The sequence below is a fragment of the Leucoraja erinacea genome, chromosome 13 (assembly GCF_028641065.1).
Source record: "Leucoraja erinacea ecotype New England chromosome 13, Leri_hhj_1, whole genome shotgun sequence".
Classification (NCBI taxonomy): Eukaryota; Metazoa; Chordata; class Chondrichthyes; order Rajiformes; family Rajidae; genus Leucoraja; species Leucoraja erinaceus.
The window spans coordinates 42,174,720-42,188,630 of NC_073389.1; the positions used below are offsets into that span (position 1 = coordinate 42,174,720).

General features: G+C 43.2%; 1 protein-coding gene across 3 annotated transcripts in view; it reads left to right on the forward strand.

Moving 5' to 3' along the window:
- epha3 (eph receptor A3) overlaps positions 1 to 13,911 on the forward strand; it is a 216,268-nt gene that overhangs the window by 120,949 nt on the left and 81,408 nt on the right. For all 3 annotated transcript variants that reach the window (XM_055645049.1, XM_055645047.1, XM_055645046.1), the window contains exon 5: positions 4,651 to 4,986. In XM_055645049.1, the coding sequence (XP_055501024.1) occupies positions 4,651 to 4,986 (336 nt within the window). The remainder of the gene's footprint in view (positions 1 to 4,650; positions 4,987 to 13,911) is intronic.

A 13,911-nucleotide genomic window follows, 5' to 3' on the forward strand; every position in this document is an offset into this window, starting at 1 on the left:
GTTCTTCTTCAGTAGGTCAAATCCTACAAATTCCGGTAAGATATAAATTTAACTGAGGAACTAAGTTGAATCGGCAATTGCGAAAAGAAAAAAATGCCAGATGCAGGAACAAAATTAAAAATCCATCTACTTCAGCAGTATCATTTTTTTCATGGAGAGGTGTGCCCTCCCTGTGCTGTCTGAGCTGTGATTCCAGATGTAAAGAGATCTTCATATGGTGCTCACACTTTGCAAGCGAGCAGTAGCCAAGGTGGAGGCAAGGACACTCCTGGAATGTCTGCATCAGACCAGCACAGGATCCTTCAAGCTTTCCTCAGCTGGAGTTGGAAGCAGAAGCTTCCCGTGAGGGGGTGTGAACTGATAGGGTGCTCCGTAAAAAGCTGGATGGTGTGTGCCTGGCACACCGGCCGTGCTATGCACTCTTGCAGAGAGTGGGGGAGTCTGCATGCTGAAATGTTCTTTTAGGAAGTAGAAGAGAAGAAATTTCTTTAGAAAACATAGAAGAAACATAGAAAATAGGTCCAGGAGTAGGCCGTTCGGCCCTTCGAGCCAGCACCGCCATTCATTGTGATCATGGCCTTTAGTCAGATGGTGGAGAATATGTGGAATTCTTTGCCACGGAAGGCTGTGGAGGCCAAGTCAATGGATGTTTTTAAAGCAGAGATAGATGGATTCTTGATTAGTACAGGTGTCAGAGGTTATGGGGAGTAGGCAGGAGAATGGGGTTAGGAGGGAGAGATAGATCAGCCATGATTGAATGGCAGAATAGACTTGATTGGCCGAATGGCCTAATTTCTACTCTCCTATTCCTTATGACCTTATGATGTTGTAGGTCTTGTATTACTCCCCTCATCCTTAGAGTGATTGGCCTAGGATCAAGTGTGACGTTCACATGAATGCATGACGGTCCTCACCAAAGGCCTGCTCTGGATAAATCCATCTTGAATAGGTCGCCATATGTCTTCGCTTTTGACTGTTCACTTCTCCAATGATCTACAGCACATTGCTTGATAGCTCATTGCTTGAGGTGGAAGAAACCAACAGATAGTTCAAGGAAAGTGGCCACTGAAATGGGAAGCCTCCTTCTCATATGGGGGGGTGGCGGGTTGGAGAATGGGAGAAGGGATGGAGTGGGGGAGAAGGTGATGTGGGGGGTGGGGGTAGTGAATAAGGATGAGAAGAGTGGAGCGGGGAGAAGGGAGAAGAGGAGGACGTCCCCCATTTGTGGACCCAGCCTGTGACAGCTAGATCCCACTAACAGCTCATGGCCAACAGTTTAGTTCCCATGAGGAGCAGGCAAAAGCTAGGGTTAGGGTTAGGGTTAGGGTTAGGGTTAGGGTTAGGGTGGGGTAGGGGCTGGGGTTGGGGTTAGGGGTTAGGGTTAGGGTTGGGGTTGAGGTTGGGCTGGGGTTTAGGGGGTTGGGGTTGGGTTGGGGCTGGGGTTGGGGCTGGGGTTGGGGCTGGGGTTTGGGTTTTGGGTTTCCTCCGGCACTCCAAAGACGCACAGGTTTGTATAAATTGGCCCTAGCGTGTGTGGGATAGTATGCGGGGGAGCGCGGGTCGCAGGCGGGGTCCACAAAGGGGGCAGCGTTGGTGGAAAGGGGGGAGGGGGATTGGGGTTTGGAGAATGGGAGAAGGGAGGGAGAGGGGGAGAAGGGGATGTGAGGGGAGGAGGTAGATGATAAGGGGAAGAAGAGTGGAGCGGGGAGAAAGGAGGAAAAGGGGGGAAGGGAAGAAAGGGGGGTGAGGGGAGGGGAGAAGGGTAGAGGGGAGTGGAGAAGGAGGGATGGAGGTGGGAGGGTGGAAGAGGGGAGAGGGAAGTTCAGTCTACACTCACTAAACTATCCCTGGTGATCGGATCTGGAAGCGGATCAATACATCTATAAATAAAACGGAACGACTGACTCAGACATCTTTTCATTTGCACAATTGATTTTATTGTATTAAATTTAATATATCACTGTTTAAAATCCTTGCATTGAAGGAAGAATATTTTACAGCCTCAACCCTAACCGGGCATCACCCGCATGACAACATACGTCAGCGTGTATGTCGTGCAACTTGACGGTTTTACGGGCACGACGCTCCGCAGTTGCCCAAATGTCGCCAAAGTGGGACAGACCCTTAACGCTGCACCACTGCGCCGCCCCAAAACTGTGAAAGTGTGGGTTTTCTGTTCCTTGCACCTATATATCACACCAGTTATTACCTAATTGACATTTTGCATTAGTACAACGTACCCTCCCTGCTTTTGTCCACTAGGACTGTATTCATGAATTCTATATTACTATATTGCTTCCTATCACTTCCCGTTTTGTGAAGAAAGTGGGCAAATCACAACCTGATCACAGTCAGAATCCTTTGCGACTTTACTAAAATATTGTTTTTTTAACAACATGTGGGATCTCGTAAAACGTCCTGTTTCTGTTGGCATCAATGGTGGGAAGTGCTGAGATTAGTCCAAGTGTCTCTCCAGAAGCCTCTAGCCCGAGGAGTCAACAACATGGGCAGGGAAATCAACTGTCTGAAGAAAAACATGTTGGAGTACGTTCCAAGGCAGTAAAACACCAATAAACCCATCAAACTGTCTTAATGAATTGGTTAGTGTAACAAAAGGTCATGACCAAAGACAATTGCAACATGACAGATGTCTCATTATTTGAACCCTGCTGGTTCCAAGGGATTACGATGTAAATTAAAATCCTCAAAGTGTTGCAGTTTTGAAGCAGACTGCACATTTAATTCTATCTGTTATCACGCACTTAAACCCAAATGCAAGACTTTATTACCTATTAGTTCACATCTTGTTATATTTAGCCCATGCCATATTTTACATTGTATTAATTACTGTTTGTCCTGTTGTCGAGAAGGTGATTTATCGACTAGCCACCAGTGCTGTGATTACAATAGTATGAATGAGGCTGACCCAACACATCAAAAAAACATACAAGATACGAGTGTAACTCAGCAGGTCAGGCAGCATCTTTGGAACAATCTGTAGTTTGGTTTAGTTTAGAGATACAGTGCGGAAACAGGCCCTTCGGCCCACTGAGTCCGCACCGACCAGCGATCCCCGCACATTAATGCTATCCTACACACCTGTTCGGGTCATACAAAAGTGAACAGGTTTTAACAACTGCTGGCAAGAGAGTTCTGACGGTGCTTTGGGTAGTGATCATTGTGCTGCCCAGCAAGCATCAAGTTTCGAAGTTGACAAACTTAGTTTAAAATTTACAGATATGAAACTTAGCCAATGTCACTGTTTTTGCTAAGATGGAATTTCCCAATGTATTCACATCCAGAGTTCAAGGTACTGCTTTTACTTATAATCTGACTTCAATATTTTTTCTGACTTTGTATTATCATAATATTCATTTGAATAAATTCATATTGATATTCTCTGCTACTTTCTGAGGTGTGAATTTTAAAGTAGCAGACGGAGGGATTTCATGCAATGTGTTAAAACATTCACTTCTAATATTACACAAAATGGTTTCAACAACTTAAATACACATGCTGTGAAAAGGTATCTCGGTAACACCCTGTGGAATGCATCAAGTAAACGCTTAAACTGACATGCAATACAAGTCAACTTGCCTACTTATTGCTGGGTTGAATTCACCGTTAAATATAGGTGAAAATTAAAATTATTTATTGTATGGTACTGTTGAGCCAGCAGAGTTTAATGGAACTGAGGGAACTAGTTTAATGGAACTAAGGGGCAGTCAAAATGAAGAAGCTTTGTACCATGCTTCGAAGAGAACTGGGCTCACTCTCAACCAGCCAAAAGTCAATGTAAACTAAACCCACTGGCATTATTGGATAATGGTTTGTTATCAAGGAATATTAGATAAAAAGGAAATTCAATAAAGTTCCTCTATGCTTCATAATTCCAAGGGTTAATCAGTAATCTACTGAGTGACTGATACTTAACAACTCATTGGAGAAGGATTAATAGTTCATTTCACATTAAAATGAAGTGTGAATATGAATCCCTCTCGCATGTTTTATTTTTTTCTGTTAATAAAGTCAGACATCAGTTACATTTATTCAGCAAGGTCCGAGAGCTCAAAGGATTAAACTGAAATTATGGTAAACCAGAATTAATCCAGATTTAATTAAAATATTATTGCTGGCTGAAGCACCTACCCAGCATACTCTGATCTCTCACCACCACCCCCTACCCCCCCCACCCCAATCTATAGCTTAAGACTGCAAGAGTTTATTGTGCACACAAGGATCTGCAGGCAGATGCTGGTGTACAAAAAAAAACACACAAGATGCTGGAGTAATTCAGCGGGCCAGGCAGCTTCTCTGGAGAACGTGGATCAGAAGAAGGACCCTGACTCGAAATATCACCTATGCATGTACTGCCTGACTCGCTGAGTTACTCCAGCACATTGTCCAAATATTTATCATAAGCTGTGTTGGAAGGAACTGCAGATGTTGGTTTAAACCGAAGATAGACACAAAAATCTGGAGTAACTCAGCGGGTCATGCAGCATCCCCGGAGAAAAGGAATAGGTGATGTTTCGGGTTGAGACCCTTCTTCATACATTATTGTAAGCTAATGATTTTGCCTTATTTAAGGGGAGCAGCAATTAACATTTCTTCTGCTTGTTATCTTCTCATTGTTCCTCGTGGTCCCAGGGCCTCCGTCCAATCCAAGGAACGTGTTTTCCAACATCAACGAAACGTCGGTGATCTTGGACTGGAGCTGGCCGATCGATGCGGGAGGCCGCAAGGACGTGACCTTCAGCGTCTACTGCAAGAAGTGTGCCGTCGGCCCCAGGCAGTGCGAGCCGTGCCTGGGCAATGTCCACTTCGTGCCACGGCAGAAGGGCCTGGCTAACACCACTGTGACGGTGGTCGACCTGCTAGCCCACACCAACTACACCTTCGAGATCGAGGCGGTGAATGGGGTGTCCGCGTTGAGCATGGTGCCCCGACAGTTTGCCGCTGTCTCCATCACCACCAATCAGGCCGGTGAGTTCACACTTTATTCAGCAAAGTAAAAGCATCAAAGGGGCAAAATGAACCGAGGAAATAAACTGCTTCCGTTGGCATGTGTGTAATGAGGGGAGATGAAGAGATTTATTTTTAAACCATAAGACATAGGAGCGGATTCAGGCCATTCAGTCCAACGAGTCTACTCTGCCATTCAATCATGGCTGATCTACTTTGCCCTCTCAACCTAATTCTCCTGCCTTCTCCCCATAATCTTTGACACCCTTACTAATCGAGAATCCATCAATCTCTCTTTTAACAATACCCAGTAACTTGGCCTCCAAAGCCATCTGAGACAACGATTTCCACAGATTCGCCACCCTATGGCTGAAGAAATTCCTCCTCATCTGCATTCTGAAGGTAGGTCCTTTTATTCTGAGGCCAAGCCCTCTGGTTCTAGACTCTCCCATTACCAGAAACATCCTCAGAACATCAACTCTATTCAGGCTTTTCATTAGCTGGTAGGTAGGTACTTTTACCCAGTAAGATGCTGTGATCTGGTATGCATTTCAGAAATGGAGGATGATTGTCGGTAACATAGAAACATAGAAAATAGGTGCAGGAGGAGGCCATTCGGCCCTTCGAGCCAGCACCGCCATTCATTGTGATCATGGCAGATCGCCCCCTATCACTAACCCGTGCCTGCCTTCTCCCCATATCCCTTGACTCCACTAGCCCCTAGAGCTCTATCTAACTTTCTCTTAAATCCATCCAGTGATTTGGCCTCCACTGCCCTCTGTGGCAGCGAATTCCATAAATTCACAACTCTCTGGGTGAAAAAGTTTTTTCTCACCTCAGTCTTAAATGACCTCCCCTTTATTCTAAGACTGTGGCCCCTGGTTCTGGACTCGCCCAACATCGGGAACATTTTTCCTGCATCTAGCTTGTCCAGTCCTTTTATAATTTTATATGTTTCTATAAGATCCCCCCTCATCCTTCTAAACTCCAATGAATACAAGCCTAGTCTTTTCAATCTTTCCACATATGACAGTCCCGCCATCCCAGGGATCAATCTCGTGAACCTACACTGCACTGCCTCAATCACAAGGATGTCCTTCTTCAAATTAGGAGACCAAAACTGTACAAAATACTCCAGATGTGGTCTCACCAGAGCCCTATACAACTGCAGAAGAACCTCTCTACTCCTATACTGAAATCCTCTTGTTATGAAGGTCAACATTCCATTAGCTTTCTTCACTGCCTGCTGTACCTGCACGCCAACTTTCAGTGACCGGTGTACAAGGTTCAAAGGTAACTTTCAAAAGGGCTGGATATTTTAATCAAAGAGAAGTATTTTCAAGGTCATGTAACAACGGTCAAGAGATATAATAATTGGTAGCTCATTCAGAGAGCTAACATAATACAATGACCAAAAGCCTTTATGTTCTGATTTATAGTTCTGATATCCTTTAGATTTGTGGATTTGGAGTAAAATTACAATGTATTTCTTGAGACATTGGATATTAATGATTTTATAGACCATTGGCTAAATATCTAGTTGATGCAAAGAAACCCATAATAGAAACATAGAAAATAGGTGCAGAAGTAGACCATTTGGCTCTTTGAGCCAGCACCACCATTCATAGAAACATAGAAACATAGAAATTAGGTGCAGGAGTAGGCCATTCGGCCCTTCGAGCCTGCACCGCCATTCAATATGATCATGGCTGATCATCCAACTCAGTATCCCGTACCTGCCTTCTCTCCATACCCTCTGATCCCCTTGGCCACAAGGGCCACATCTAACTCCCTCTTAAATATAGCCAATGAACTAGCCTCAACTACCCTCTGTGGCAGAGAGTTCCAGAGATTCACCACTCTCTGTGTGAAAAAAGTTCTCCTCATCTCGGTTTTAAAGAATTTCCCCCTTATCCTTAAGCTGTGACCCCTTGTCCTGGACTTCCCCAACATCGGGAACAATCTTCCTGCATCTAGCCTGTCCAACCCCTTAATAATTTTGTAAGTTTCTATAGCAGCTCCCCTCTCAATCTCCTAAATTCTAGAGAGTATAAACCAAGTCTATCCAGTCTTTCTTCATAAGACAGTCCTGACATCCCAGGAATCAGTCTGGTAAACCTTCTCTGCACTCCCTCTATGGCAATAATGTCCTTCCTCAGATTTGGAGATCAAAACTGTACGCAATTTTCCAGGTGTGGTCTCACCAAGACCCTGTACAACTGCAGTAGAACCTCCCTGCTCCTATACTCAAATCCTCTTGCTATGAAAGCCAACATGCCATTCGCTTTCTTTACTGCCTGCTGCACCTGCATGCCTACCTTCAATGACTGGTGTACCATGACACCCAGGTCTCGCTGCATCTCCCCCTTTCCCAATCGGCCACCATTTAGATAATAATCTGCTTTCCCGTTTTTGCCACCAATATGGATAACCTCACATTTATCCACATTAACTGCATCTGCCAAACATTTGCCCACTCACCCAGCCTATCCAAGTCACCTTGCAGTCTCCTAGCATTCAATATGTTCATGGTCCTAAGAGCTATATCTAACTGATATAATGTGTCTGTTATTTTATTACCAGTCATGTCCATCCCACCCGACAAAATGTAGCACGATCTTATTGATAGAATCTTACTGATTCCTTCTGTATTAACATATGCAGAAAAACATGATGAATATTAAGGTGTGTACATTTATTTAGCTGGGAGCAGATACTTTAATCGGAGGGACGACAAGTTTGTTGATGCCAATCTGCTTTGTTGAACTATTTTAAAAGAATAAGTATTAAAGAAATAAATATTAAATGAGAAAAAGAATAAAGGTTGCCCCCTGGATTCAACCGTCTGGTTCACTGAAGCTTGGAGGGCAATGATGGTGCCAGACAGCTGTTTTATGCACATTCGTTCATTCAGCAGCTCCACCCCTGACCTGTTCCTTTCTTCACGTTGACCGTAGCATTGAACTCACATTCCACCTGGGTTTAGTGAGTTGGTTTCACAGTCATCACGGTGACCATTCAGGTTCCATTCAGTTAAACATTCTCGTACTGTACACTGCATTTTATACGGATGATGTAAGTATGGTTGATTGAAATTTTTCCAATCTTTTGTGATGCTGTGGCAATCTACCTTTCTGCAAGACTAGCACTATAGCGCATGCATAAAATAGTTGTTCTAGAATCATAAGGCCATAAGGAATACGAGTAAAATGATGCCATTCAGCCCATCAAGTCTACTCCGCCATTCAATCATGGCTGATCTATCTCTCCCTCCCAACCCCATTCTCCTGCCTTCTCCTCATAACTTCTGACACCTGTACTAATCAGGAATCTATCTATCTCTGCCTTAAAAAATATCCACTGATTTGCCCTCCACAGCCTTCCGGGGCGAAGAATTCTACAGATTCACCACCCTCTAATTAAAGACTAAATCTACAGATAAGAATAAAAAATGCTGGAATCGTACAGTGATTTTTAACCATTGTTGTATTCACGCTATGCCCAGTGTGTAACAATTAGTCTCAGGAACAAACTGAACCCAGCCCTCCAATATTATTGCCAGTTATTGAATTCAAAAGTGGATAGGAATGAGACACAATGAAACATAATTATATTCATGTTAAACAAACCCTACTACATTGTTTAGATACCAGGAACTGCAGATGCTGGTTTAAACAAAAAGACACAAAGTGCTGGAAGCATCTCCAGAAAACACCACAGAAGCGTGACATTTTGGGTTGGCACCCTTTGTCAAGCTGACTGTGACTCTATACTTTCATGTTCTCCAGAGATGCTGCCTAACCCCCTGAGTTACTCCAGCACTTTATTTCTTTTGTCCATTACATAGTCTTTACTTTACAGTGGCTTAGCAATACTTGTCTTGCCTTCTGGTTGAAAAGAAACAAACAAACCCAAATTGAATGCAAGCATTTGTCAGAAACACTTCCTTAGTGAAGAACATATACTACAATAAAACAAAAAACCTCCCAAACAGTCAGCAAGTCAGACTGCACCTAGAGTAGCGGAAAAGACGGCAAAAAATTGTGAACGCTGCCCAGTCCATCACCGGCTCTGACCTCCCCACCATCAATGGGAGTTATCGGTCACTGCCTCAAAAACGCAGCCAACATCATTAGAGACCCACACCGTCCTGGCCACATACTCATCTCACCACTGCCATCGGGAAGAAGGTGCAGGAGCCTGAGAACTGTAACGTCCAGGTTCAGGAACAGCTTCTTCCATACAGCCATCAGGCTATTAAACACTACAACGTCATAAGCTCTGAACTGCAATAGAATAGACTATTATTATTATTATTATTATTGCACTGTTAGTGTTTGTTTTTTGAGTATGTGTGCATGTGTGTAGAAATAAATATGGATAAATATATGTGAGTATGTGTATATATACACACTGAACTTTTGTTCTCACGTTTATCATATTATTTATTATGATTACATGTTCTGTTGTGCTGCAGCAAGTAAGAATTTAATTGTTCTATCTGGGACATATGACAATAAAACACTCTTGATTCTTGAGTCATAGAATAATACAGTGTGAAAGCAGGCCCTTTGGCCCAATTTGCCTACATCGGCCAACATGTCCCAGCTGCACTACTCCCAACTGCCAGCATTAGGTCCATATCCCTCCAAACCTCCTTGAACAATTGAGTACCATTCCGGGGCTGGTGAGTCTAACTTCGAATGGATTTGGAGTCATGGATGGGCTTGGTGCCGAAATGGCAGATTTTCCTCCACTGAAGGCTATAAGTACATCAAATAGTTATCTTAACCATATGTTTGTGACATAAGAGCATTACTGAAGCAACATTTTTTTAAGGATCCAATTTATGTCAATAAACTGTATTTGCATTCCCAAATTGGCATGGTGAGATTTGAGCTCTTGACATTTCTTCTCCAACTGCTTCCCTGAAGTAGCTCAAGCAAGAGGCCACTCTTCCAGCCCAAGGCAAGCCAGGCCTCAGAGATGTGAAGCAACTTCACAGCAGTTTGATATGCAGGGAATGAAGGGGTAGGGATTATGTGCAGGGAGATAAGAGTTGGTCTTGGCATCATGATCAGCACAGACAATGTGGGCCGAAGGGCCTGTTTCTGTGCTGTATTGTTCTATGTTCAAATATTAGCACGCTAGAGCATATGCTTAGGGAATAATGGCAGGAATCACAAGTCTATAACACTATAAAGAAAATAACCGCGGTCTATCTTCTTTTGACCAGAATCATTGAGACTAAATGACAGCACCAGCAGCTATTGTCTAAGCTGAGACCAGCTGAAATCACGAGCAGGAGTTGAATTTGAATTCTCTTCTGTCTTTGTTCTTTGGTGCACAGAACTATAATTGGAAGTGAGAAACTATGGAGTGTATTGCAATCCCTTGTGTCATAATTTGTAGCACTTGTCTTTTCAGTTATTAAAGTCACCTTCACTTATGGGATAAAGGCAAACAAATATTTTCACAGGGATTTGTTAGCTAACTTCTGTTTATTGACTGTATAAAGTAGTACAATCGAAAGCATAAATCATACATCAGTTTAATCTAAATATAGGTTGGCACAAATTTAAAGAGCAGATGAGTTTATTATTTTTAATCATTTAAAATGCTTGAAGGAAAGGACTTGCTTAAAAGCAGCAATTGTTTAACTTATGGAGTTGATATTGGCTGAAAGCCCATGATTGGTATCTTTCCTAATTGAGAAACATTGGAAATTTAAGAGCTCTGTAGTATTTTTTCTTTGCAGCGTTCAAATAAAGCTAGCTGCATTAGTACTCAGTACAAGCACTCTCTCGCCAGACTGCCTTGCATAGATATTTAAAAACTTGTTAAATTCAGTAATAGCTTTGACAGAAGCCTTCTGCCGAAACTTGTGATAGACCTTCCAGGGACAAGGTCTTTGTGCCTTGTTGCTGAGGCCTCAACTCCCTGTCCAGAGTATGGCCAGCCAATTTAATCATCCTACTGCATTTGGCCCAGGTAAGTGTGACTCTGTGTTGAATGCAGGTGGCAGTGACTGCAGGAGGTGGAATTCATCCAACAATATCTAATCCTTTATATTTAGAAACCTAAACGGCCCATAGTTACAAATGACTTAACCTTCATTCAGCTGTCAATGAAGAATTCTTTAAATATGCCAGATCTACACTAAGAGACATTTGAAGATGTTAAACAAAAGAAAATTTGTTTATAAAAAAAATCTATTCCATCTTAATTTACTACCAAATGAGGGGGGGATCTCATTGAAACTTACCGAATAGTGAAAGGCCTGGATAGAGTGGGTGTGGAGAGGATGTTTCCACTAATGGGAGAGCCTGGGATCAGAAGGTACGGCCTCAGAATAAAAGAATGTACCTTTAGAAAGGAGACAAGGAGGATTTTTTTTAGTCAAAGTGGTGAATCTGATGAATTAATGGCCACAGAAGGCTGTAGAGGCCAAGCCATTGAGTATTTTTAAAGTGGAGATTGATAGATTCTTGATTAGTAAGGGTGTCGAGGATTATGGAAGAAGGCAGGAGAATACGGGTTGAGAGGGAAAGATAAATCCGTCATGATTGAATGGCAGAGCAGACTCGAAGGGCCGAATGGCCCAATTCTGCTCCTATGACTTAAGAACATGAAATCTGCACTGATATCAGTAGTTCCTCATATTCTGTACCTGGGCTAAGTGTCAATTCCTCAGCATAGTGCTAGGATTCACAGTTAAACTGGACCCAACCATTGGAATGAATACAAAGTCCCGCCACGAAGCACAGTGACAATGTGATACCATTAGTCACTCTGTCCTGGACCTGCAACACTTGCATGATATTCCAGGACGTTTGTCCGTTTGGAATGGATGAACACTGGTGGCTTCTTTAAGAACCCTAGATCACAAGCAAAATAATTCAGCCCATTAACAATCCTATGTCACTTGGTATAGGAAGGAACTGCAGATGCTAGTTTAGCAACTCAACGGGACAGGCAGCATCTCTGGATAGAAGGAATGGGTGACGTTTCGGGTCGAGTCCCTTCTTCAGACAGAAGAAGTCTGAAGAATCTGGAATCTTCAGGAGTCTGAAGAAGGGTCTCAATCCGAAACATCACCCATTCCTTCTATCCAAAGATGCTGCTTGTTCCACTGAGTTACTCCAGCATTTTGTGGCTATCCTATGGCAATTGGATTGGGTTCTATGCTATTTTATGTGGGCAGCAACTGGGTAGTTCTGCCCAGCACTATTGAATTCACGACTAAATCTTGTCCCAGCCCTTTCCCCCACCCCAATGTCCCACTAAAATAAGAAATTGCAAGATTAAGCATGACATTATTTAAAGCCGTTTAGTTGAATTTTGAGAACAGCTGGCGCTTTCAATTTTTGCAGCCATTTTTTGCTCTTTGGCTCAATCTGGCTCCTTAGTTGAGATGGCACATATTACGAGGAAACCTCTAACTTGAACCTCCCATAATGGAATTTTAAACTAATAGCAGAATTACACGTTTTGGAGAACTTCAGAATTAATATTTAATTAATGTTTCAAAAATGGAAGTTATTGTTTAAAACAAATAAATTATAATATTTCCACATTTATCATTTTTTCATGAGCGACACATCGGCGTAGGGGTAGAGCTAATGCCTTACAGCGCTAGAGACTTGGGTTCGTTCCTGACTATGGCTGCTTGTCTGTATGGAGTTTGTACATTCTCCCCGTGACCTGCATGGGCTTTCTCCGAGATCTTCAGTTTCCTCCCACACACCATAGGTTAATTAGCTTGGTATAATTGTAAAAATTATCCCTCGTGTGTGTAGGACAGTGTTAGTGTGCAGGGATCGCAGGCCAGTACGGACTCGGTGGGCTGAAGGGCCTGTTTCTGCGCTGTATCTCAAAACTAAACTAAACTAAAAAACAACATTTATCTCAGTGGCTTACTTTGCCTGTAAGGTGAGCATTACAGCGAAGAATGTGGACAGGCTTGATAAAAGACCTGAAACGTCACCTGTTCCTTTTCTCCTGAGATGCTAACTGACCCGCTGAGTTACTCCAGCTTTTTGTGTCTATCTTTGATAAAAATGCTGCAATTTTTCACCATCCAATGCCAATTAGTGCCACATATAGTTACGTTTAGAGATACAGCATGGAAACAGTTCCTTTGGCCCACCAAGTCCACGCTGACCATTGAACCCCCATTTACACTAGTTCTATGTTATCGTTCTTTCTCATCCACACATATGGGGCAATTTACAGAGGCAATTAATCTACAACCTCACACAGCATTAGGATGTGGGAGGAAACCGAAGCACATGGAGGAAACTCACCCGGTCACATGGAGAACATGCAAACTCCACGCAGACAGCACTCGAGCTCAGGATCGAACAGGGTCTCTGGTGCTGTGACGCCCACTTTACTTTTATCACTGTGATGCTCATCACATTTCAGTGTTGACCAGAATACCACAAGAGAAAAAGACCAACGGAAGTATTCTAGCACTGAAACACTCCCTTTCTACTGCAGATGTTTCACTTAGATTGCCGGCTTAGCCCCTGGTGAGAAGTTTGGTACTTGGTCAGCTGTAGATGTAGTATAGTTTAATTTAATTTAGAGACACAGCACGTGTCTGTGCTGACCACCGAGTCTGTGCTGACCAACGATCCCTGCACACTAACACTAGTCTACACAAACTAGGAACAATTTACCTTTTCCCAAGCAAATTAACCTACAAACCTGTACGTCTTTGGAGTATGGGTGGAAACCGGAGATCTCGGTGAAAACCCACGCAGATTACGGAGAGAACGTACAAACTCCGTACTGACAGCACCAGTAGTCAGGATCGAACCCGAGTCTGTGGTGCTGTAAGGCAGCAACTTTATCGCTGCGCACCATGCCTTACAGGTAAACTGTAAACCTGTTTAAAAGAACGCCAGCACATTTCTGGGATCATCGGCGAGATCTGGGCTG